Source organism: Cricetulus griseus, assembly GCF_003668045.3.
Source record: "Cricetulus griseus strain 17A/GY chromosome 1 unlocalized genomic scaffold, alternate assembly CriGri-PICRH-1.0 chr1_1, whole genome shotgun sequence".
NCBI classification, from domain to species: Eukaryota; Metazoa; Chordata; class Mammalia; order Rodentia; family Cricetidae; genus Cricetulus; species Cricetulus griseus.
In genome coordinates, this window is record NW_023276807.1 from 166,643,313 (window position 1) to 166,666,653 (window position 23,341).

General features: G+C 44.1%; 1 protein-coding gene across 1 annotated transcript in view; it reads right to left on the bottom strand.

Annotated features, from left to right (window-relative positions):
* Positions 1–23,341, bottom strand: part of Acox2 (acyl-CoA oxidase 2) — a 28,822-nt gene that overhangs the window by 1,385 nt on the left and 4,096 nt on the right. Inside the window, exons 5-13 of the mRNA XM_035452869.1 lie at positions 23,102–23,221; positions 22,428–22,543; positions 21,674–21,846; positions 19,858–20,020; positions 17,746–17,936; positions 16,289–16,468; positions 13,609–13,714; positions 10,259–10,476; positions 1,269–1,401 (exon numbers count right to left, since the gene is read on the bottom strand). Of these exons, the coding sequence (XP_035308760.1) occupies positions 1,269–1,401; positions 10,259–10,476; positions 13,609–13,714; positions 16,289–16,468; positions 17,746–17,936; positions 19,858–20,020; positions 21,674–21,846; positions 22,428–22,543; positions 23,102–23,221 (1,400 nt within the window). The remainder of the gene's footprint in view (positions 1–1,268; positions 1,402–10,258; positions 10,477–13,608; positions 13,715–16,288; positions 16,469–17,745; positions 17,937–19,857; positions 20,021–21,673; positions 21,847–22,427; positions 22,544–23,101; positions 23,222–23,341) is intronic.

The following is a 23,341-nucleotide window of genomic DNA, read 5'->3' on the forward strand; positions in this document are numbered from 1 at the left end:
TTAAGGCCAGCCTGGGCTACACAAGACCCTTAAACAAACACTAAAAATGGGGGTTCTTGGTTTGGAATGACCCCCCAATGATTCCTTCTTGCTTCCATAGGGAGTCACTTTGGATGTGATTTCATGTGAGCAGGCAGAATCTTCTGCGGCAGTTTTCTAGGAATATTTTCCTGTGCTACCAATAAAACAGGTCTGAGCTATGTGTCTCAGCATTTGCTGACAGGTGAACAGGGAAAGCTGTGGTGGTTCTACAGAGTACCAAGCAAAGGACTTAGGTCTCTCTTGAGGCACGGGAAGCAGACTGGATTTGCTTTTATGCCAGGATTTAAACATTAGCGAGGACACAGCAATCATCATTAGAAAAGTAATGTACTAGAAGTAGGTTAGCCATAGGAGCAGTGAATGTGTAGGTACATTGTTCCTATTTCCTAAAACGATGTCTTCTTGTGGATGACCCTTGACTGAAATACACTGGCATGTCTGGCACCTGTTCTGGAGGTTATGACATTGGATGATAATGTTAAGCTAAGCTCTGATGTGTGACAGAATACAAACTGTCAAGAACAAGTCTAATAATACCTGGCTAAGTGTGAGTGAAAGCCCAAGTGTTGGTCATTGTTAAGATACCTTTCTGAAGCTGGACTAAAGAGAAAGTTCACCATCTGACAAGCATTCGTTTATAAAGTCTACTATACCCAACACTGTGAAACAACTCGCATGTGTGCCTAAAATAGATGGGTCTCTTGTTGGGATCATCTGTGTCAAATCTGCTCTTCAATATGGGTTCCCTAAATTAGAAACACAGTACCGGTTGATGTTCTTCACTTTGCCCAGTGAGGCTGGGATAACTGGCAATACCTCAAATTTCCTATCACCTCTGACTATGCACTTTTATCTGCATAAAATGGAGCTAAAAAAGGCTGAAAATAAGATGGTTTACCACTGCTATGATTTATTTTAGTTTTGTTAATGTAAAAGTCAGCTTGCTGCTATATGTGTGTGCCTTTGGGTATGTCAAGCCATGATTTAGAAATGAGCCTTTCTCTTAATGCCCCTATCACATTCTGAGCTGTGCATTTTGCTGATTTCAGTTCCTGCCAAACCGCACCCCTGGTTTCTTTTTTGTACTCTCTGAAAGTATTTTAAACAGATGCTCTGTGCCAGTTTTCAACCCAAGCAGAATCGATTAAAATGGGAAAACATGAAGATATATTTACTGCTTGTTCTCTGCTCTTTTACATAATTTATAATGAGTTGCACTCAACTACCTTTGTATTGGCTGGTGACTTCTTAGCCCACTCAAACAGACGTTCGTAGACATGTCCATCATAACAGCCGAGTGCCGAATTTAAACAATGATCCGTGAAGTCAAAAGCATCAGTTAACAAGATCGCATCCTTCCTGAGAGAGGAGACAGATTGTGAGCATCTCACCTTACTCTTAGGAATTTAATTGATCTACAGGAAGTAATTAGAAGTTGCATCATTATCTGCTCTCTGAATAATTCATCTTTACTATTTGGGGTTTTTTTTATTTTTTATTTTTTTGGTTTTTCGAGACAGGGTTTCTCTGTGTAGCTTTGGAGCCTATCCTGGCACTCGCTCTGGAGACCAGGTGGCCTCGCACTCACAGAGATCCGCCTGCCTCTGCCTCCCGAGTGCTGGGATTAAAGGCGTGCGCCACCAACGCCCGTCTTTATTTTATTTTTTAAACCATTTTTTTTTACTTTATTTGTATTTTATGTACATTTGGTGTTTTGCTTAAATGTATATCTGTGTGAGGATGCCAGATCACCTGGAACAAGAGTCAAAGACAGTTGTGAGCTGCCACGTGGGTGATAGGAATTGAATCTGGGTCCTCTTGAAGAGCAATCAGTGCTCTTAACTGCTGAGCCATCTCTCCAGCCCCTTGGATTTTACTATTTTACTTTTTTGTTTGTTTGTTTGTTTGTTGTTTGCTTTTCGAGAAACAGTTTCTCTGTAGCTTTGGAGGCTGTCCTGGAACTCAATCAGTAGACCAGTCTGGCCTCGAACTCAGAGATCTGCATGCCTGTCTCTAAGTCCTAATCCTGTTTCTGACTCCCAAGGGCTGGGATTAAAGGCATACACCACCACTGGCCCCTGGGTTTTACTTTTTATCAGTTATATATGCCCAGAATAAAGAATCATAGTCTTCTTATTTTTAAAAAAAAAAAAAAAAACAGGGCTTGCCTACTGTGCATAAAGTTCAAGATCCAGTTCCCAACACTGGGGAAAAATGAAAAAAATCAGCCTATCTCCCAGTGTGCTGGTTAGTTTTTATCAGCTTGACAGCAACTAGAGTCACTTGGGAAGAGGGAGCCCCTAATGAGGAATTGCCTCCATCAGATTGGCTGGTAGACATATCATTGGAGCATTTTCTTTTTTAATGATTGGTGGTGAGCTCAGCCCACTGTTGGTGGTGCTATCTCTAGGAAGGTGATCTTGAATTGTATCAAAAAAAGCAACTAAGCAATCCATGGGGAATAAGCCAGTAAGCAGCATTCATCCATGGCCTCATCTTCAGTTTTTGCTTCCAGATTCTGCCTTGAGTTCCTGCCTTGACTCCCTTCAATGACTGACTGTAACCTGAGAACCAAATAAACCCTTTCTTCCCCAAGTTGGTTTTTGTTTGTTTGTTTGTTTTCGAGACAGGGTTTCTCTGTGTAGCTTTGGAGCCTATCCTGGCACTCGCTCTGGAGACTAGGCTGGCCTCGAATTCACAGAGATCCGCCTGCCTCTGCCTCCCGAGTGCTGGGATTAAAGGTGTGTACCACCAACGCCCGGCCCCCAAGTTGGTTTTGGTCAGTGTTTTATTACAACAACAGAAAGCAACTAGTACACCTAGCATCTCTACTCCAATTTTCTTCTCCTTAGAGACATTGTTAGTCTTTTAACTAGTATTTACACAAATCTCTCCTAATATTTTTGCGTAATGCTAGCAATTTTTCTTTTCAAGACAGGATTTCTCTGTATAGCTTTGGAGTCTGTGCTGGAGTTTGCTTGTAGACCAGGCTGCCTTGAACTGGCCTGCCTCTGCCTCCAAAGTGTTGGGATCGAAGGTGTGCACCACCGCCCAGCCATGTTTTTTGGGTTTTTTTTTGTTGTTGTTGTTGTTGTTGTTGTTGTTGTTGTTGTTGTTGTTTTATTGGTTTGCCAGTTATCGACTTCTTGATGCTTCAGTTTAAATGTTATTCACTGACAGTTATAAAAGCAAGGATTCCTTTTGGGGGAGAAAAAGGGGACAAATCTTACTATGCAGTCCAGGCTGGCCTGGAACTCTATGCAACCCAGGCTGGCATGCAATACTGCCCTCAATGCCCCACCCCCAGACGCATGATTACATGCATGTTCCACACACTTGGTTGGATTGAGCAGTTTTCTCTTTACCTTTATCTGCTCAAGTCCATGCTTCCTCCCCTTGGCTTTCCTGCCTCCAAACATAGTTGCAATTTTGATGAGATTAATTAATGTTCAGTGTTGACATTGTGATGACTGTGTGGCATCAAAACATGTGAAGTGGCTGGATAATAAGCCTAATTATATTTGTGTGACTTAAGGTCTTGCTTAAGGTCTGGTTGATCTGAACTTCCTATGTAGATCAACTTGGCCTTGGTTGTTTTGTTCTTGTTTATTTTTGAGACAGGGTCTCGCTGTATAGTTCTGGCTGGTCTAGAACTGTGCAGTGCATATGGAGGTCAGAGGTCAAGATGAAAGAGTCAGTCCTTCCACTTGTGGGTCTTTGAGATCAAGCTTTCATCATCAACCTAGGGATTGAACTCACATTGTCAGTCTTGGTTTCAAGTACCTTTGCCCATCAAGCCATCTTGTTGGCCTTTAATCCTGTTTTGACAATAACTATGAGCTGTACTTCTTGTTTAATGTCCTTTATGACCCTGGTGGTCTTGGTTCTCTTTGTAGTTAACTGAAGTTCCATGGTCCATTGTATTCTCCCCCTAAAAATATATTCAGCAGTTTTTTTTTCTTTTCTTATGCTGGTGTAGCTCACTCATTTTCACTGATTTTCTGTCACCACCTATGTGATAATGTGTGGCTGGAAAAACCAGCCTACACTGCTATCCTAAGAGTTCAGGTAGCCGAGCCACAGCTTAGCAATCATGATCCCTTATCAATCACCGACCCACTCTCCTAATGATTTTTTTCAGTCTCTTCCATCTTAAAGTGTAAAACACCCACCTCCCCTTCCTTGCTAGAGTGATTTTGCATCCCATTTCACTGGTCAAGTGGAAGTCATATGGACTTTCTCTGAGCATGGTACACAGCCCTGTTTTACACGGGTCAACTCCGATCCCTGCCCCCAGTCTACCTATTCCTTGGTTCACTAGATGCTTTCAGCCCTTACCTACAGGAGAAGGATACTTTTCCTTCGTGTACAGAGTCACAAAACCCCTAAGGCCATTCCATAAGTATAGAAACTTGCTATCATTTCTCTTAAGACAAGCTTGGTAGGGGTTTCTGGAGAGATGGCTCAGTGCTTAATAATGGTTGCTGCTCTTGGAGAGGACCTTAGTTTAGCTGACAGCACTTAGATGGTAGCTCACAATTGTCTGTAACTCCTCAGGCATTGCACAGGTGTGGTGCATTTACATGTATGGAGGCACACTTATAAAATATTAAAAAATTAAAACAAACAAGCACTTGGCTCCCCTCCTTCCTCATCTACCCTAGATCTCAGCTCCTCTTTGGACTGAATTTGGGAGTATTTTGTTTGCTTATCTCCAGTTCTCTTGCTCTTTCTGGAGATTCTGCAACAATTCACTGAAATAACTCTTGTCCAGATCTCCTTACTGTATTTGGAGGGTCCTAATACTTTTATTCACTCACTCCTCAATGACATCATCTCTCTCCTGGCTTTAAATATCAGCCACATGTCATTGACTTCCAAATTTATCCCTCCTGTGTCACCTGCTTACTGGTTCTGTACTTAGATTTCTAGCAGGCTTTTAAAATGCATTGAATCCCCAAACAAACTCCTGATCTTGTCTGTCTTATCTACCCTGGCTCTCCTATAGCTTTCCCATTTATGATAAATGGTCTGATTTCCTCTTTCTATCTTGTGCCATCTCTAATTGTCAGCAAACACTGTTCTATTTTCAAAGCATGTCCAAATTTTGCCTACTTCCCACCACATCAGTGCTCCACCCTGGGTCCAATCCATGATCATCTCTCACCTGGGATATTGCATTAGCTTTCAGACCCATCTCCTCGCTGCTGTTTATCACTTTATTTATAATGATTAGTTTGGGGGTTGTGGGTTATACCAATGGATGGATATATATATATATATATATTGGGTCTGGGAGGTAGCTCAGCTGATAAACTTCAAGAACCTAAGTTTGAGTCCCAAGATTTGGGAAGGGGGCTCTGAGTGTTGTGTTGGACATTGAGGTTTTTTATTTTGTTTTGTTTTGTTTTGTTTCTGAAACAGGGTTTCTCTGTGTGTAGTCCTGCCTGTCCTGGAACTCATTCTATAGACAGGGCTGGCTGGCCTAGAAATCACAGAGATCCATCTGCCTCTTGAGTGCTGGGATTAAAGGCATTTGCTACCACTTAGCATGAGGTGCTAGTATTCCTAGACTGAGCAGGTAGGGACAGGCAGATCGCTGCTGGGCTCACTGGCCAGTCTATCTGACCTGCTTGTGAGTTCCAGGCCAGTGAGAGATACTGTCTCAAAAAAAAAAAAAAAAAAAAAAAAAAAAGGTGCTTGAGAAAGGACACCTGAGGTTGTGTTCTGGTTTCCACAGGTGCACACAAACACACCCAAAACAAAACAAACAAAAAACATGTACCTACCCTCAGGCCTGAATATACACAGGGTTAGGTTGTTTCAGGTTATAGTAACTGAGCTGTGTTCAAAAGCTTCCCTTTCTCTCACACAGTAAAAGCCCAGATCTTTAGTCTCTGCAATTGCATACCCCATTCCTCCTGTGTCACTGCATACCCATACTCTCTAACCTAGGTCTCTTCCTCCACCTCAGCCATGCTTCCCTCTTCTGTGGCCTTGTTTCTGGCCTCTGGGTAGATAAGCCAAGCATTCTCATTTCCTACCTCCGTGTCTTTTTTCTTTGTGCTCAGCTGGTCTGGCCCTTTTCTCCTGGCAGCCACGTGATTCCTCATGACTCCCCTAAGGCCCTTCCTTGCACTCTTGGGCATTTTCTCAGTGTCACCTTCCTAGACGGCCTTCTTTGGCCTGTTAAATGCTTGGAGGTCTGGAGCTATAGCTCTCAGGTAGAGTACTTGCCTAGCATGTTCAAGGCCATGGTTTTGATCCCCAGCACCACACAAAAACTAAAACAAGACCATTTGAACTTCCATGCCCCTTCTTCCCCCAACCCCAGTGAAATCCTTACCTTCCCTCCCCTGAATACTTTTCTTCCCACATGTGTGCTTGTATGTGTGTGGGGCCTGTCTCCTGCTTGTAGGCACTATGGACCTTTTCAACCTGAAACTCTTTGATTTGACATAAATTTTCTTAAATTATATTATTGATGATTTGCCACCTTTTAGTTTTTTTTTTTTTCTTGACCTGTCTTTCACATGATAGACTGAGAATATGGGTTTTCTTTAAATATATATTTAAAAATTTTAGTGATTGGTCTTCTTTTTAAAAATTATTTTATTACTTTGTCTCTGATTTCTCCTGAGGTTGTCATACATAACTCCATCTTCGAACCCATTCACTGATGTTCCATTTATATTATCATTTTAAAATTTCAGAGCTCTTTTTCTGCTCTCTGATGATGGCATTTTTCTTACTTCATAGCTGCAGTATTTTGACCTTCTTAGCTCTTTTTCTTAAAAATAATTTTTAACTTTATTTTGTGGATTGGTGTGAAGGTATCAGATCCCCTGGAATTGGAGCTACAAACAGCTGTGAGCTGCCATGTGGGTGCTGGGAATTGAACTCAGGACCTCTGGAAGAGCAGCCAGTGCTCTTAACCACTGAGCCATCTCTCCAGCCCCCCCTTCTTTGCTCTTTGGAGATATCGGCGATTTTAAATCTTTTTTCTTTTCTATTCTAAGTTTTATTTTCCCTATAGGTTTATTTGTATCCTTCAAATTGTCTTGTTCTTGCTTATTTGGGGCTCCATCTTTTACATAAGGGCTTTCCTCTGGTGCATGGTGATCCTGAGTGTCTGATCTTAGCTGATAGTGGGGTATTAACTAGGCACACAAGCAGAAGCCTGGGATTACTTTTTAGTGGGGTCACTGTGGGGTGAGATGGATGGATTGTAAATGCTAAATTAGCTCATCTCATGGCTGCTTAAAGGACTATCTTGTCATCTTGTCATACAGACTATCTTGTCATACAGGCTGCCAGCCTTCTAGTAACCACTGGGAAATGTGCTGGGAAGGATCTGCAAAGTGATTTTTGTAGGACAGTCTTGTCCTTAGCTGTGCTGTCTAGTCTACTGCCTTGCCTTTTAGCAGAACAGGTTCAAGAGGGAGGAAACTGGGAGTGTGGTACATTCTGTCATCTCACCTTTACCCAACTGCCAGTCCCAGCACTGTCCTGAGTTCTCTGCTGAACCTGTCTGCCTGTCAGTAGTGTCCACATGTCCTTCAAATGTCATGTTTTTATATCCTCCTCTTTGTGGGTTGATACCTTTACATATTTAATGTTTTAAGGACTAAGGGTGTGGCCCCTCAGTTGATAGAATGCTTGCCCAGCATGCACAAAGCCCCCGTTCAAACTGCAGTACTGTATGAAAACTGGGTGTGTTGGCTAATGCTGATAATCCCAACACTGGGAAAATGGGGGGCAGGACAATCAGAAGTTGAAGGCTATCCTTGGATGTATAGCAAGTTCAAAGCCAGGGCCACATGAGACTCTGTCTCGAAACAAATATAGATTTGATATTTATACTGATGTTTTAGAAGGGCTTCAGAAATGAGTGTGTATGTTTAGTCTGCTATCTTTACTCAGAAGTCCCTCAGTGGAGGTTTCAAGCACCACTTAAGGTACTAAGACAGCCAGCTCAGTTCATTGGCCTCACACTGAGAGCTGGCTTTGGTGTCTCTCAGAATCATCCTATCCTTGATTTGTCATCCCTGAACTCTGAGGGAGATAGTGGCTAATCCAGGAAGAGAATGTTATGCTGAACTGATAAGAGCTTGGGGTTTCACGAATAAATTACCCTGCAGCAAGAAAGGAAACTTAGGACTCAATGTAAGTAAATCAATTTATAGTTTCGAGGTGTGTGTTGGCAGTTTGTGTCTCTGGAGCCAAGGCAAGCACTTAGAAAAGCAGAATGCAGATTAAAACACACACATATGCACATACACACACACCATGCTTGTGGGGTGTTTTGTATCTCTTTCATTTCTGATCATCACCAGCCAGGCCCAAGTGGTTTTTTTTTTTTTCAAGTGTTTTAAAAATGCTAATCATTTCAGAAATATAGGCCAACTTGTGCTTGAACTGTGAGTACTAATTATACCCTTAGAAGTCCCAAACTGGATCCTCCTACATTAAGGTAAGTTTCAGACCTGGTATAATTGTATTAGGTATAGTTTTGACCATTTTTGCTTGTATTATTACTTATTTACTTTGGTGGGGATGCCATGGTTTGTGTTTGGAGATCAGAGGATGGCTTACTGGAAGCTTGTACTAGCCTTCCACCATGTAGGATCAAACTCAGATTGTCAGGCTTGGTGGGGAGCTCTTTGACCCACAAGGCATCTCTCTGGCTCCATATTTAGTGGTTTAATTGAACAAACATTTACTAGCAACTAGCTATCTGTCAGGTGCTGATTTATAGCCACAGGGGCTTGTTAATACTGAATTTTAGAAACAAAAAGCATTTGATTGAACTTTTTTAACCTCTTATGCAAACCTATACACATTTAAAATCTTTTTACTGTTATTGAGAACTATTGGAGGTCCCAGGGAAAAGTCACTTCCCTCCACACATAATAGACATAATAGACATCATATTTTTTGCCCAGCAAGGTTTCAAAAATGTTGTGTTCTCAAATTATTCCTTTTTTGTTTTATTTCATATTAGTAAATAATTCATAGTATTTTAACACCTGTTTCTTCTAGTTACCTGGTCAGAACAGACTTTGCTTTTGATGTGTTCTTTTTTTATATTTATTTATTTATTATGTATACATTATTCTGCCTGCATGTATGTCTGCAGGCCAGAAGAGGCAGCAGATCTCATTATAGATGGTTGTGAGCCACCATGTAGTTTCTGGGAATTGAACTCAGGACTTCTGGAAGAGCAGCCAGTGTTCTTAACTTCTGAGCCTTCTCTCCAGCCCATTAATGTGTTCTTAAAGCAATATTTACTTTATGTATAAAATAACAGGATGTCACTAGTATTCGTGACTCTAAATTGTATAGGATCAACTCTACATTTTAAAAGTATATGTATTATTGCTTTACAAATCAGTACATGAAAGGATGTAAGGGAGTAATTATATATATAAATAAAATTATATATATAAAATTACTTTATATATATAGTTTTTTTGAGCCAGTGTTTCTCTGTGTAACAGCCCTAGCTGTCCTGGAATTCACTCTATAGACCAGGCTGGCCTCGAAACTCACAGAGATCTGCATGCCTCTTCCTCCTGAGTGCTGGGTGCCACCACTGCCTGGCATAAAATAAATTTATTAAACTTGGTAAGGCACAGTCAACAAAGACCTAGATATGCATAGTGTGTACATAATAATAAATTCCCAGGCACCTTACCACACAGGTAAAGAGCACATGCTCAGTGGCCAGAAGCTCTGAATGCTCCCAATTCCTTCTCTGCCTAAACAAGCAAAGGTACAAAAGTTCACTCTCATAAACCTAAGCTTTCTCAGTGGAACAGGATGATGAAATCCAGGTCAAAGGCTGTATGGATTAAAATGATACATATAAAAGCTTCTAGCACAAAATACTTATTAAACACTGGTTATGATTAAAATTATTATTGACAATGCCTGCCCATAAATAGGAGCCTTGATTTTATTCACATTCCTTAGACACTCACTGCTCCTTGCCAATGTTGAAGAGTTCAACTGAGGTAGCTAATTTACTCTTTAGCGCTTTAATTTCTAATTTTCTCCTAATTCCTCTAATGCTTCTTTCATTAAGCCCTAATGCTTTCTGTTGGTATAATTGTGCTGGGTACTAGCCTGTCCAGATCCCAAGTTTACACTGTCTTAGAGTGACAAGCAACCCGTACACCAAGGTCTAACATGGTTTCAAGTCCCAGCCACTCACCGGATCAAGGGAAGCAGGTCAAGAAAGGCTGTTCTAGCCATGTCCACCTGGGCCCCAGACAGGAAGCCATCATGAAGAAAGTCACCTGAGTTAGTCAGAATACCATGTAAGGCATAGAGGTCACAGAGGCGTTGGAGCACCTGCTGAATTGCTGGTTCGTTGTCTAGTTTCTCCACAGCTTCCTTAAAGCTCCTCACAGTGATGTAGTAGCAGTGAGCCTACAAAGACATAAAGATGCTCAGGCCACCAACTCTCATTCCAGCTCCACGGGTTGTTCTGGAAGCTGGGCAAGATGGTTGGAGTTAATTGTAGTTATTTTTTTTATCTGACTGAACCTTTTTGGTGTGTGTGTGTGTGTGTGTGTGTGTGTGTGTGTGTGTGTGTGTGTGTGTGTGTGTGTGTTGGGGCCTGGGTGGACTGTGAAACAGGGCCTTTGGATTCCTCATTTACTTGAGACAGCTTCAAGAGCATTAGAAAGTAGAAAGAAATGCCTGAGACAGATGGGAGAGCTGGCCATAAGAGTGATCATAAGAGTGGGAGAGCCATTTCTGACCCCCGCCAGCTGCAGCACTCAAGAGAATAGGCCCTGCACCCTGCCAGGGCAGAACAACTTAGTACAGGTGTAGGTAAGCCAGCCCTGAAATTGTAATCATGGGAGAGCTGTCCCCATTCACCATATGGAAATTGCAATGAACACTTCCAAGTAGAGATATATGGACAAAGGGGTATATGGCATGACTTGATGGGTCACAATGCAGCTTCCATGATGAGATTTTTAATCCCCCCTTTTTAATTGTTTTCATTTTTTTCTCTTGAATTTCATTCTGTTGCAGGGGGTAGGGGAGTGCAGGGATGGAGGGCAGATGTGAAGGGACAGGGAATGAATGGGATCAAGATACCTGATGTGAAAAACACATAGAATGAATACATAAATGATAAAGGAAAGAAAAGCAGGAAGCTGAGAAGGAATAAATTGTAGTGTTTGGATATTTAGTTAGGTTCCTCTTCTGAAAGCTCTTGAAAATGTTAGAAAGTGTGTTAGGAAGGTGTGTAATTAGATTACCAACTGTAATGCTATTAAGTTTGAGCAAATTCAAGTAAATATCACATGCAACAATGCTAGGAAGATCAAGCCGGCTACATTCCTACCTGTAAAAGTTGCATCATTAATGTACAGCGTTGAGTATGTCAAAATCACTAACTACAGCAAAGAGTACTCAAAATGGGCTCATTTAGCTTTGAAGAATACATTTAAATGATTATATTCCCTTTTGACATTAAAAGAGAACTGTTGTTTACTATAGAAAACAAAAAAGAAGAAAGAGTATAGGAGTATTGGAGGCTAGCCTGGGTACTTGGAGGATGGCAGCCCCCTCCCCTTTTCTCAAGAAGACAGCTATTTACTGACTGCCATGTTAAGGCAGTGTGTGTGCCATGTGTGCACTGAGGAATGTATATGTGAAAATGTATACTAGCAGAAGCATAAGGTCCTGGACACAAGCAGTGTTCCTCACCTGACCATGGGGGTAACTGCAGTGTGACCCAACAAGTCACTTTGTCCATGTGGTTTGTAGCCACTTAATACAGAGTGCAGAGCAGTGAGCAAAATAACCGCTGCCACCAAACCTCTGCCATTTTCGGACTCCTTCCCAGGGTTCCCTCTCTCCTCACCACAACAACTACAGGGTGAATGCCTGCCTCAGTGGGAAGCATTCAGAAGCCCAATTGTTTGTTAAATGATCAGAATGTGAGGCTACTGCTGGAGGAATCCCTTTGTGAGGGAGGACTACCACGGACTGAGAGGCCATATTCTGCAGCAGGTCTCTCCCTGGAAGCTTCCTGAGGACAGACACATCTGTGCCTTCGTGGCACATGGGAAAGGAAGGTGTCCTGGCTTGGCTATTTCACACTCTGATTAGAAAGGGTTATGTTAGCCTCCCTCATGCTAACTGATGGAGCCCTGGCAAGTAGTGGCTGGTGTGTATATAAAGTCAGAGCACCAAAGATTAGAAGACAGACAAATGAGCACTGGGCAAGTGTGTCTTCTGTGATCTGAGGAGAGGATACAGTTCTGGCTAACCCTCTGGTTGGTAGGGGTCTCAGCACAGCAGGCAGTAGACTAAGTGGAGCCCAGATGCCCAGGAACTGAAAGCTGCAAAGTTCATGCCAGCCCCAGTGCCTGTAGTTGAACGCTGGGTCTCCAGGTGGCACTCGTGCTCAATCTGCCTGACAGCCTGGCCTAGGAGTGATTCTGCAGGAACTTTTTAGGACTCATATTTGGAGGGTGCCATTTTCAGGCCTGGGCTTTGAGAGTGGAATGAACACTTCAGTCTTCCAGTTGTTGATAAGTGAGACATATCAGCTGCCCAGCTTAGGAGGCATTCTTACCTCTTCCCCACTGCATGACTTTGAGTCCTATAACCTAAGCCATGTATCTCTCCATCTCCCCAGTTCTTCCCACAGTCTCTACCATGCTCATGGTAGAGCCATCCTCAGGACTGGCCAGACTGCCTCTGCTTCCTTCTGATTGGCTTCCAGCCCTTTCCGACCCCCTGTAGTATGCATAATTCTTCTAGAAGTTATGATTACTCTTCCCAAACTTGGCAGTCTCCCCCTGCAAAGAAAGGAAGAACCAGCCTCATGCCTCACCTCCCTCCTGCTCTCCCTGCTCTGCCTGCCTCACCATGTAATTCAGTTCTCCTGCTTTAGCCTCCGAGGCACTTGGCCTTTTCTTCCTGTTTTGATGTACTCTCTTTGCTGCGAAAACTCTTCCAAGCTGCCACCACCCTCAGACAGTCAACTGCTGCTTGAAATCTTTGCCCATGTACCCCCTTTTTCTGCAAAATCCTTTGGGATCTGCAGGGAGTGTCACCAGCAGCCATTTCCCATCCCATCCCAGTGCTTCCGTGATTATAGCTGTTTTCTAGGCAGTGTCTTTTCTGTTTAGCATCCAGTGCTGACACAGAGTGGATGGGTGCTCAAATATTTGCAGGCTGATGGTGAAATATGCACAAATACAAAAGAGAATGTAAATTGGATTAGACATCCTGGGATTCCCTGTGGGGCTAAAGGAAGACTTGACCTGCTTCTCTTTCTGGGAGGAGCTATTTGATAGACTGAAGCAAATTCAGTAGCAATGCCTTATTACATTTTTCTACAGGCTGCCAGAAAGATACTGTGGAGTTAAGCCCTTTAATTAAAATTCTCTGGACTACAGCCTTGGATGTGAGATGAGGGCAGTCCCTGTGGAGCAGGGGTGGGGAAGAATGTGAACTTGGGTTTTCTTAGCATGGTGGCCTTCTAGGGAATCACAACAAGGGCCTCACAGCTTCCTCTGACAGACATCTCACCTTAGCGGCCTGAAGGTGTATGACAGCAGTCTGGTTCCAGGCATCATGCTGGTCAACCCCAGATCTCATGAGCGTCTGTGTATGATGTACTGCATCCTTTATGAGCCTGGAAACCAAAGGAAAGAGCCTCAGGACCCTGAGTGAGCAGGAAAGAGAACTGATGGGCTGCCTCACTGACCTCTTAGATGACATAAAGATAAATGTTTCATGAGTATCTCTTTAAGGACAGGCATTCCCAATTTACATCGGGGAAAACTGAGTCCCAGAGAGGTTAATTAACTCGATTAGTGTCACACAGCTGATCAGAAATAGGAGTAAGATTTTTCTTTTCTCTGTTGAGATGGTATTACTGTATAGCCCGGAGTGAACTAGAATTTTTAAATCCTCCTGCTTTAGCCTCCTGGGATATTTTTTTTTAAGCCTTAGGATCTCGGGTAAGTTCAGGTCATTCTGTTGATTGACTTCTTATGGCCAGAGAATGTTTATTCTTTTGAGGCTAATGCTGCTCTTAGTCCTACCTGAGGTACCTAGATAAAACCAGAGAACCACCTCCCATCCTCTGGGCCATTTAATCATTTGCCATTATATTAACCTTTAGTCTGTTTTCTACCCCCCTTATCTGGAGTGTGCTTATCTGGTCCTTGGAATTTAGGTGCAAAACAAACTGTTTATTGAGCAACATTTAATTTGCTTTGTCAGGGAATTGATAAGCAGATGGTACACTGAGTTCCAAGCAAGGAGATGCAGAATGGTAGTTTAATGCCCCAGTAATCTTTCTTTCCCTTCCTCAACCTTCCCAGCTACCTTAGCCCTGTGTGTCTTGTGTATTTATCAGGCTAGTTTACTGGTAGATTCTCACTTCTAAACACAGTACCTGGCATACTATAGGCATTTAAAAGTATTGTGGAATGAATAAGCAATGTCTCAAATTGCCTTTGATCCTAAAATAGCTGCTACCCTCCTTGGGACACATGTTGTAACATAAGCTTTCTTAGTGCATAGTGGAAATGTTTTCTCCAGTTTTTGGCTTTCTGGTTTGGGGCACAGTTCAGAAAGTTCCCTTCTTGGTAGTTAAATCTCTTTAGTGATGGTGTTTATATTTAGTTGGTTAGGATGTATCTCTTTTCCCAGCCTCTGGAGCACTAAGTTGTTTCTGATGAATAGTATTTGGTGATACTGTTAAATGATAGACTGTGCAAATTCTTGGGGTTTTTGTTGTTGTTGTTTTCTAATAGAATTCATGTTTTGGGTTGGAAAGATGGCTCAGCAATTAAGAGCACTGGCCGTTCTTCCCAAGGATCCGGGTTCAAGCCCCAGCTTCTGCAGGGCAGCTTACACTGTCTGTAACTCCTTCCGGGTGATCCAGTGCCCACTTCTTGCATCCATGGGCACTGCATGCCTATGGTGCACAGATACGCATGCAGATAAACACTCAAACAAATAAAATTAAAATAAATAATAAAAGGCATGTTTTTAGCCTTTTTTTAGGCTAAAGGCATGTTTTTAGCCAGGCATGGTGATACATACTTTTAATCTCAGCACTGAGGAGGCAAGAGGTAGAGGCAGATGGATCTCTATGAGTTTGAGGGCAGCCCGGTCTACCCAATGATTTCCAAGCCAGCCGTGGCTACATAGTGAGCCCTTATTTAAGAAAAGAAAAGCAATGTCCTTTAAAAAAGGACATGTATTTTCATGTATTTGTGCTTGTGTGGGTTCATGTGTACCACGTATGTACAGGTGCCCATGGATCTCAGGGAAGGAGTCAGGTTCCCTGGAACTGGAATTACATTACAGGGAGTTGTAAACTACCCCATGTGTGTACTGGGAATCAAACCTGAGTCCTCTGCAAGAACAGCAAGTTCTCTTAATTGTTGAACCATCTCTCTAGCTCTGAGTCCTTGGTTTTGACCACATTCCTTGGCCTCTACTAGACCCAGACTACAAACCAGTTCTATTCTGAGGTATAACTACACCTTTGAAAATTACTTTTATTATTTATTTATTTATTTATTTATTTAATATATATATGTTATACACATGTGGTGTAAATGTGCTTGTGTGTGAGTGTGTTAGAGGGTACATTCACTTGCATAAAGTCCAGGAGGATGTCAGAGATCCTCCTCTATTAATCTCTGCCCTATTCTCCTGAGATAGGGTCTCTCAGTATACCTGGAGCTAGGGTATCAGCCAGCAAGCCCCAGTGATCACCCTATCTCTGCCCCATACAGCACTGGCATTGCTAGTACTTACAACTGTGCCTGCCTGTTTTACATGGGTGCTGCAGATATCAGCTTGACTTTGAAAATTATTTTTAGACTGTGGGATAGTTCGGACTTAAAACATTACTTTCTGTTGGCATTGATTTGCATATCAGTTCATTTACAGTGATTTATGTATGAATGCATTTGTTATGTTAGAAATCACCATAGGAACCTAAAGTTTTAAAAAAAAAAAAAAAACTCCTCTCACTAGCCAGAGTGGGGATACATTTCTACCACTGTGACCAGAATAAAGCAATCCTGGTGGTCGATGGCTGAGGGGTGAGGTGTCCCTTCTTCTACACCCACAGTCACAGGAGCTGAGAGGTTTGAAGAGGCTGAAGATGGCATTAGTTTGTAAAACACTGTCCACTAGTGTCCATCCTGCTGGATGGGATGCTGATTTCTCACTGCTGGCTTACCTGGCAGATACATGTGCCCAGGCTGTGGTATAGAGATCTGGGCAGAGGAAGTGGGCTGCTGTCTGAGCTGTGCATCTGGATGGCCCTGGTGTGGCAAGATACATGACAGACCAAGGGAGAGGTTTCTGTGGTGTAGAGCCTGGGGACACCTGAACCTGCAGGTAGCTCTTCATCAGAAACCTGGGGGTGAAGGTAGAAGCAGATGAGACAATGTGAGACCCCCGCCCCCAGCCCAGCTCACTCGCTTCCAGGGACATATACAGTCATGCTGTGCTCCAGTGGGGAGAGCCAGGGGCTCCAGGCCTCTGCTCCAAATTATTCCTGACAGTCACTCTTCACTCCAACCTCCTCACCCCTGTCTTCTGTAGGACCCTTAATGAGATGTACCCAAAGTACTCGCTTCTTTAGCAGGTGACAGGGTGATGCAAAGCTGGGCTAGACTCCCTTAGAGCCTGAACACAAGCCTTTTGAGGTTTGTGTCAACAGAAGCTTCACCATCAGGAATTCTGACTGGGGACTTAGGGTGTAAGTACAGTGTCTGTGACTTTTTAAAACAGTCAGATACATGAAGGAGCACTGACAAAAAGAAGAATGAGAGTTACTCCAGGCTGCTTCTGTGTGAGACAACCCAGTGTTGTCCTCAGACAATCCTGGACTCCCATTAGCTCCCCCAAGACCACTGTGAGGCTATAGAATTTTCTGTGTCTCCCTGTGCCTCAGTTTCTTCACGATGATGGGAATGCTGTCTAGCAGGGTGGGTGTATAGAGTTGAATTAGAAGCTTGTAAATTGCTTGTCAAGTGCAGGGTTCCAACTACCTAATACGTGCTATTTTATTATTTGTATAACTTGAAAAAAGAAAAACCCAGGCAGCTGGCAAACCTCTCAAGGTGGTGCCTGAGAGGTTTGTGTTTGCTCTCTGCTGAGCCTGGAATACCTCAGTGAGCAAGGCAGGGAATTGCCTGCCCTTGAGCAAATTCTGGTTTATCTAGGAAGTTATCTAGGAAGTAGGCAGTTGTAGGCAATTGTGGATGGTAATAATTTCCAAAGGAAACACATGGTTTTGGGTGGCAGGGGGCCAAGGGCACGTGGAAAGAAGACTATATGGCCTGCGGAGGCAGGAGGACCTGAGAACAGGTTGGGGCAGGCAGCATCTGGGTCATAATGACTGAAAGAGCAGTATGGGCTTTGAAAAGAGCCCTCTGGCTTCCAATGGAGAAGTAGGGACAGGAGAAAAGCAAGACCCCAGAGAAGGAGCCTGATGCTGTTGTCTGGGTAAGACAGAGGGATGTCCTGGCTGTGAATAGCAGGAAATCTTGGAGAAATGGGAAGATTAGGGTCACACTTGTATTTGAACAGCCCTCCAATAGTATTTTTCCAAAGCTTACTTTCTCCATGAAGCACAGGCTTAGCGGAGCCCCAGGGTGGGCCAGAGGTCTGGACAACTCTAGACTTTACCTGGCCATTTGCAGGTAGAGCACCGTGTTCTCACCCTCATAGGTGCAAGAGGCTGTCACTTGAGTGACCAATGTCGGCAAACCACTCAGTTTTGAGTAGCCGTGACCACCACAGGCCCTTCGACATATCTCTGCCCCCTGGGTACAGAAGTCTGAAATCATGGCCTTCATCCCAGCACTCAGTGCATGGAGCTGCAAGAACAAAGTAGTGTGAGGGTCCCGTGGTACCATCTAGACTCCCACTTATCACTTGTGCATGCTTGTCACAGCTGTGAGGGTGATGCTGTGTTTAGCTCACTGCTTCTCGGGGTGTCAGACAAACCTATTTCTCAGAGATTGTGGCTCATGAAAAGTCACACAGTTAGCTAGTGTGGCCATGGGTCTGAAGAAGGAAGGTAGGAGCCTTCCTGGATTGGATCCCACCATCCTACAAGAGTTGTGGGAGCTTGCCAGCAGGCAGAAGTTTGGAAAGGTGTCCAAAGAAGGCATGTGTCTACTATCAGCCTAATCCCAGGTTGCAGGAGACTATCCAAACTCATAAGATGGACTCTGAATCCCAGAGGCATGGTGACAGGAGGAGGACCTTTGGCAAGGATGAGGCCATAAGTTGAAACCTTCATGAGGAGTGTTAGTGGCTGCAATGGCTGGGGTGTCTCCCAAACTTGTGTTGAAATATAATAGCACAGTTGCTGCCTTTGAAAGCTTTCATTCTCTCTCTCTCTCTCTCTCTCTCTCTCTCTCTCTCTCTCTCTCTCTCTCTGTCTCTCTTTGTGTATGACCACAGTACAACATGTGTGGAGGTCAGAAGACAACTAGCTGTAGTCAGTTTTCTCTTTCTAGAAGGAGGATTCTAGGGATTGAAATCAGGTCATCAGGCTTGGCAGCAAGCACCTTCATCTACTGGGCCATGTTGCTGGCCCTACAGTTGCCATTTTTGTTTTTTTTTTTGTTTTTTGGTTTTTCGAGACAGGGTTTCCCTGTGGCTTTGGAGGCTGTCCTGGAACTAACTCTTGTAGACCAGGCTGGTCTTGAACTCACAGAGATCCACCTGCCTCTGCCTCCCAAGTGCTGGAATTAAAGGCGTGTGCCACCACCGCCCGGCTTACAGTTGCCATTTTAACTGTTTTAAGAGGCGATTGGGCTATGAGGGTTTCTGTATCATAGATGAGTTAATGCTGTATGGGACTGAGTTCCATATTGTGGAAGTTGCTTTGTTATAAACCTGAGTCCGCTTTCTCAATGCCCTCCCACTCTTTCTGTTTTCATATGATATCCTTTGCCATGTTATCACACAGCAGGAAGGCCCTTACCAAACAGTAGCAGCATGAGAGCGGCTGAACATCTCCAGAAGAGTGAGAAATTAATTTCTGTTGTGTACAAAAGCCACTGAGTTTATAGACATTCGTTAGACTGACAAGAAGTTGCCAGGCAGCCGCTTGGTTTAAAGTTTTGGTTCTTGAAAGCCCCTATCTATCTTTCAGACTTTCATATCTGTGGAAGGAAGGCCTACTTTTCCCTTTCTATTTCAATTTCCTTACTTGCAAAATAAGAATGTAGATGGTGGATACAATGAGAAGGGTTAATGAAGCAATGCTTTAAAAGCACAGTGCCTACACAAACTGAAGGTGTGTGAGTCACAGCCTCATCCTAGACTCATCCTGGGAGTATTGAATCAATGCATAGCTTGGACCACGGTGCTCTCTGGGCCTGATATATTTTTGGATTTTTGGAAGGCAAAGCAGAGCCTGTGAGGTGTGTTATACTCATGGTTGAACATACTGATGGTTCTGTTACTTTGTGGCCAGTAGACTAAGGCAGGTTAGTTCAGGTCAAACTGTGCTATCAAATGAGTTCAAATGACTTTGGGGTTGTTTTGGTTTCTATCATACACTGGGTTTGTGGCTCTGTGTTGTCTAGACTCACATACTGTTAACTTTCTTGGAGCTCTCTAGGTGTCAGGTAAGTGTCCATGGACCTACGTATATGACACATCCACCCTGTGATGCCCTGGGACGTTGTGAGACTGAGGGCCCATGAAATAGGCTGTAGCCATTTCCCAACAACTGAAAAGCATTAACCACCCTCCAGCAGTAGCTCTCATCAAACAGAATACCTCAGGCAGGAGGCTGAAGTCTCTGTTCAGAATGGCATTGTAGGAGCTGTGGAAGAATTCTAAGAGTTTGGTGGCCAGGAAATGAAAGGCATAACTCATGGCAAGCTGAGGAAGGAGTTTCTGCTGCTGGGTCTGGTAGTCCAGGATTTTTGCCTCTGGGTCACTGAAGGGAAAAGAAGCAAAAGGTTTAGAATTCCACTCCAAGTCATCTTCCCATATCCCTAACACTGTCAAAGTCACAATGAACCATTGAAAAACCAACATAAGGCTGCTATGTTTTAAACCTCACATATCATCAATATTCATACATTATCCTGTAAAAATATCCACAGCATACACACCTATTATCTTATCTGAAAATGTGAAAGGTTCTGAACTCCAAATCATCTGGATCCAAATACCAGGTGAAAGGGTGTGGCCCTGCACCACTGGTGACTAGAGTTCACAACCTTTGATTGCCCATGACCATGTGCTTACTGTGTGGTAAGAAACGTGTTGAACTTAACAACTCTTAGGGTGTAAGAAAGTAACGTGTCTTCCACATCCATTGCTGTGTCTTCAGTACCTGGGACTACCTCTAGCATGTAGAGATCTGAGTGATGGGATTGGGAGAGAGTGGAATCTCTTTTGATATTTTCTCCTCATACACTTGTACTCATAACCAGCTTTGAGACACCTCTACTGCCCAGTAGAGCCCTGCAGGCTGGCAGCAGCACTATCACTGCTTTCTTCTGAGTACTCAGTCTTCCAGGGAAGATGCCCTCTGCCTAGAATTCAAAAATCTTCACTGTGAGGCTGTTGTGGGTTTCTAGAGGAAGGACCTCTGAGATTTGAGCTTAGTTCCCTTTCCATATTTCTCCCTTACCACCATCCCAAAACTCTGCCCCTGGTACCTCTATTTTGCAGACATGGAAGCTGAAGGGGAAAGGAGTATATGATGCCCAGGTCTGCCTGGCCTCTAATCCTCAGCGTGTCTATGGCAGGCTGGGGCCCATCGCATGAAATTACACCAGGCCCCAGGGCTGCATGTTCTCAAGCTCGGTTCTGGTGACTTCACTATGCACAGGTAGGACACAGACCTGGGAGGGTCTCCCCAAATCCAGGGCCAGTCAGCAGGGCTGGGATGAAAACTTTCCTCAGCACCACAGTCCATTAGGCTGTGACATGCTCTGCCCCCACTTCCTGTTCTCACTGTAGTCTGTTGCATCTTGAGTGTGTGTGTGCATTTGGGACTTATGCCAAAAGACTGTTGTTTCCCTGAAGTTTAACTTTAGAGTATTCTTCCTGGAAATATACACATCTACTCTCAGATATCATATAGCAGCCCTTGCCATTCTGCATCATAGAATGGAGGAATGGGAACCAGATACAACAGACATAATGAGAAGGAAGGGTCTAGACTTAGCATTCTCACAGCTAGGCACTGAGTTTGAGCCAGGTAGCACGAGTTTAGCCACATGTAGTCAAAGGCAGTTGGCTTTTATCAGACACAACTTGACAACAACCAACCGGCCTTGACAACTAGGAGACACAAACTCACTAGTCACAGCCATGTAGGACAAAGTGAAAGCCTTTGTCCTACATGGCAAACAGCTCAAGTCACAGCACATGGTGCGGGGTGGGGGGGGGTGTGAAAGATGATGGAACCACACACTGATAAGACACTAACAGGTTAGGCCAGACAGTCTGGTGGTGGGAGTAGGGAGATCCATAGACCTCATCTGGACTGCATGCATGTGTGTGCATGTGTGTGATCTGCTCTTGCACAATTGGTGTCAGCTATCTCTGTCAGGGTCACACTTTGGGTACTCCTTACCTTGGCCGAAGATGTGACTGGTGGCGTATGACTGAGTAGCGCACAGCAATGACACAAGACTTCTTGAGGTAGGGTAGGATTCCTGTTAACAGCAGCCACACCCGTGTCACCAACATGGCTAGATAATTGCTCTGTGTTGTTCCGAGCCTCCGATAGCTACCATCAGGCAAGACCTGTGTGCAACAGAGTCGGATGCTAGGTTGAAGCCAAGGCTGCCTAGTTCGCACCTCCATGAGCCTCCATCCCTGCAGGCACCCCACTTTTGTTCACCTGAAGCAGACCCCTTGTGCAGCATGGTCATTGACACATGAAAATGCTCGAATGAGACACCCCAGGACCCCCCAACTTTTACACCTAAAAAGGTAAAGAAGACTGGATAACTGGGGACTTCTATCCGAATGTAGGTCATATTTGTTCTGTTACTGATTGTAAGAAAGCAATATGTTCACCCTCAGCTCCTCCCCTTTCTGGTGATTGCCTTGCCACTGTACCTCATGACTGTTCTGAAAACCATGTGTTAAGTAATTACACATGGGGAGTCTGGGGCTTCAAATGACAAGATTTTCCCAACACCATTGTGCTCCTAAGTTGGGTTTTATCCTTATCTGTGGGGCCCCCTAAGTCTCTTTCAGGGAGAAGGGGGCTTGTGGTCCAAACTCAGTTTTGCTGAGGCAAACCAGAGCCTGTGGCAGCTATATAAAGGGCAAGTCCCCTCCCTAGACTGTCTGGGTCCATAGCTTTCCCAGCATCTCACCTCTGCAAAGCGACTCAACATGTTCTCTCTGGGAACCCTCACATGGTTTAACCTCAGGAAACCATTGTCTATGTGTTCCAAGCCCATCTTGGGCCCTATGTCCCCAACTGTGATTCCTAGAATAGGGTAGAGATGAAAATGCCTGTTAATTGGGTACATGCAGGATGCCAGGCACACAGACACAGGCATTCACACACATAGACACACACACACAGACAGGCATAAACACACATAGGCACATACACACAGGGATACACACATACATACACATAGAGCATACACAGGCACACACAGGTGCGCACACACAGAGACACACACAAGCACACACACAGGCACACACAGGTACATAGGCACACACACAGAGATGCACACACATACAGGTACACACATGCACACAGGCATACACAGGCACACAGGCATACACACACACAAGCACACAGGCACACACAGGTACACACCATGGTATCTGCTGCAGGTAAACAATCTGAAGTCAGACAGATGCTGAATCTTGTACCTGTCAAACAGCAAGCTCATACTAGTTCTGTGAACTGGATTCCTTCTAGCCAAGGGAGACATATCCCAGCTTCCTTTGCATATATCTTGGGGATTCAGGACTGGTCAAGTTGATGGGACCATCTTATGGGAGGGGTCCTTGAGGAAGCAGCAGGGCTTACCTGGTAGTGGAGTGTGGTCCTCTAGGCTCCGGATAGGCACAATGAAGGCATGCATACCATGCTGGACTCCTGAGCAGATCAATTGAGCAAGGACTATAGCATGGGTGACTGACCGTCCCACTAGGCAGAGAGGTAAGAGGCCCATTACAGCAAGCCCTATGTATCATGGCTTGCTCCTGACTCCAGGGCTTTGGGTTACTGATAGACACCTTTCAGTTCTTGAAAAGCCACTATTGACAG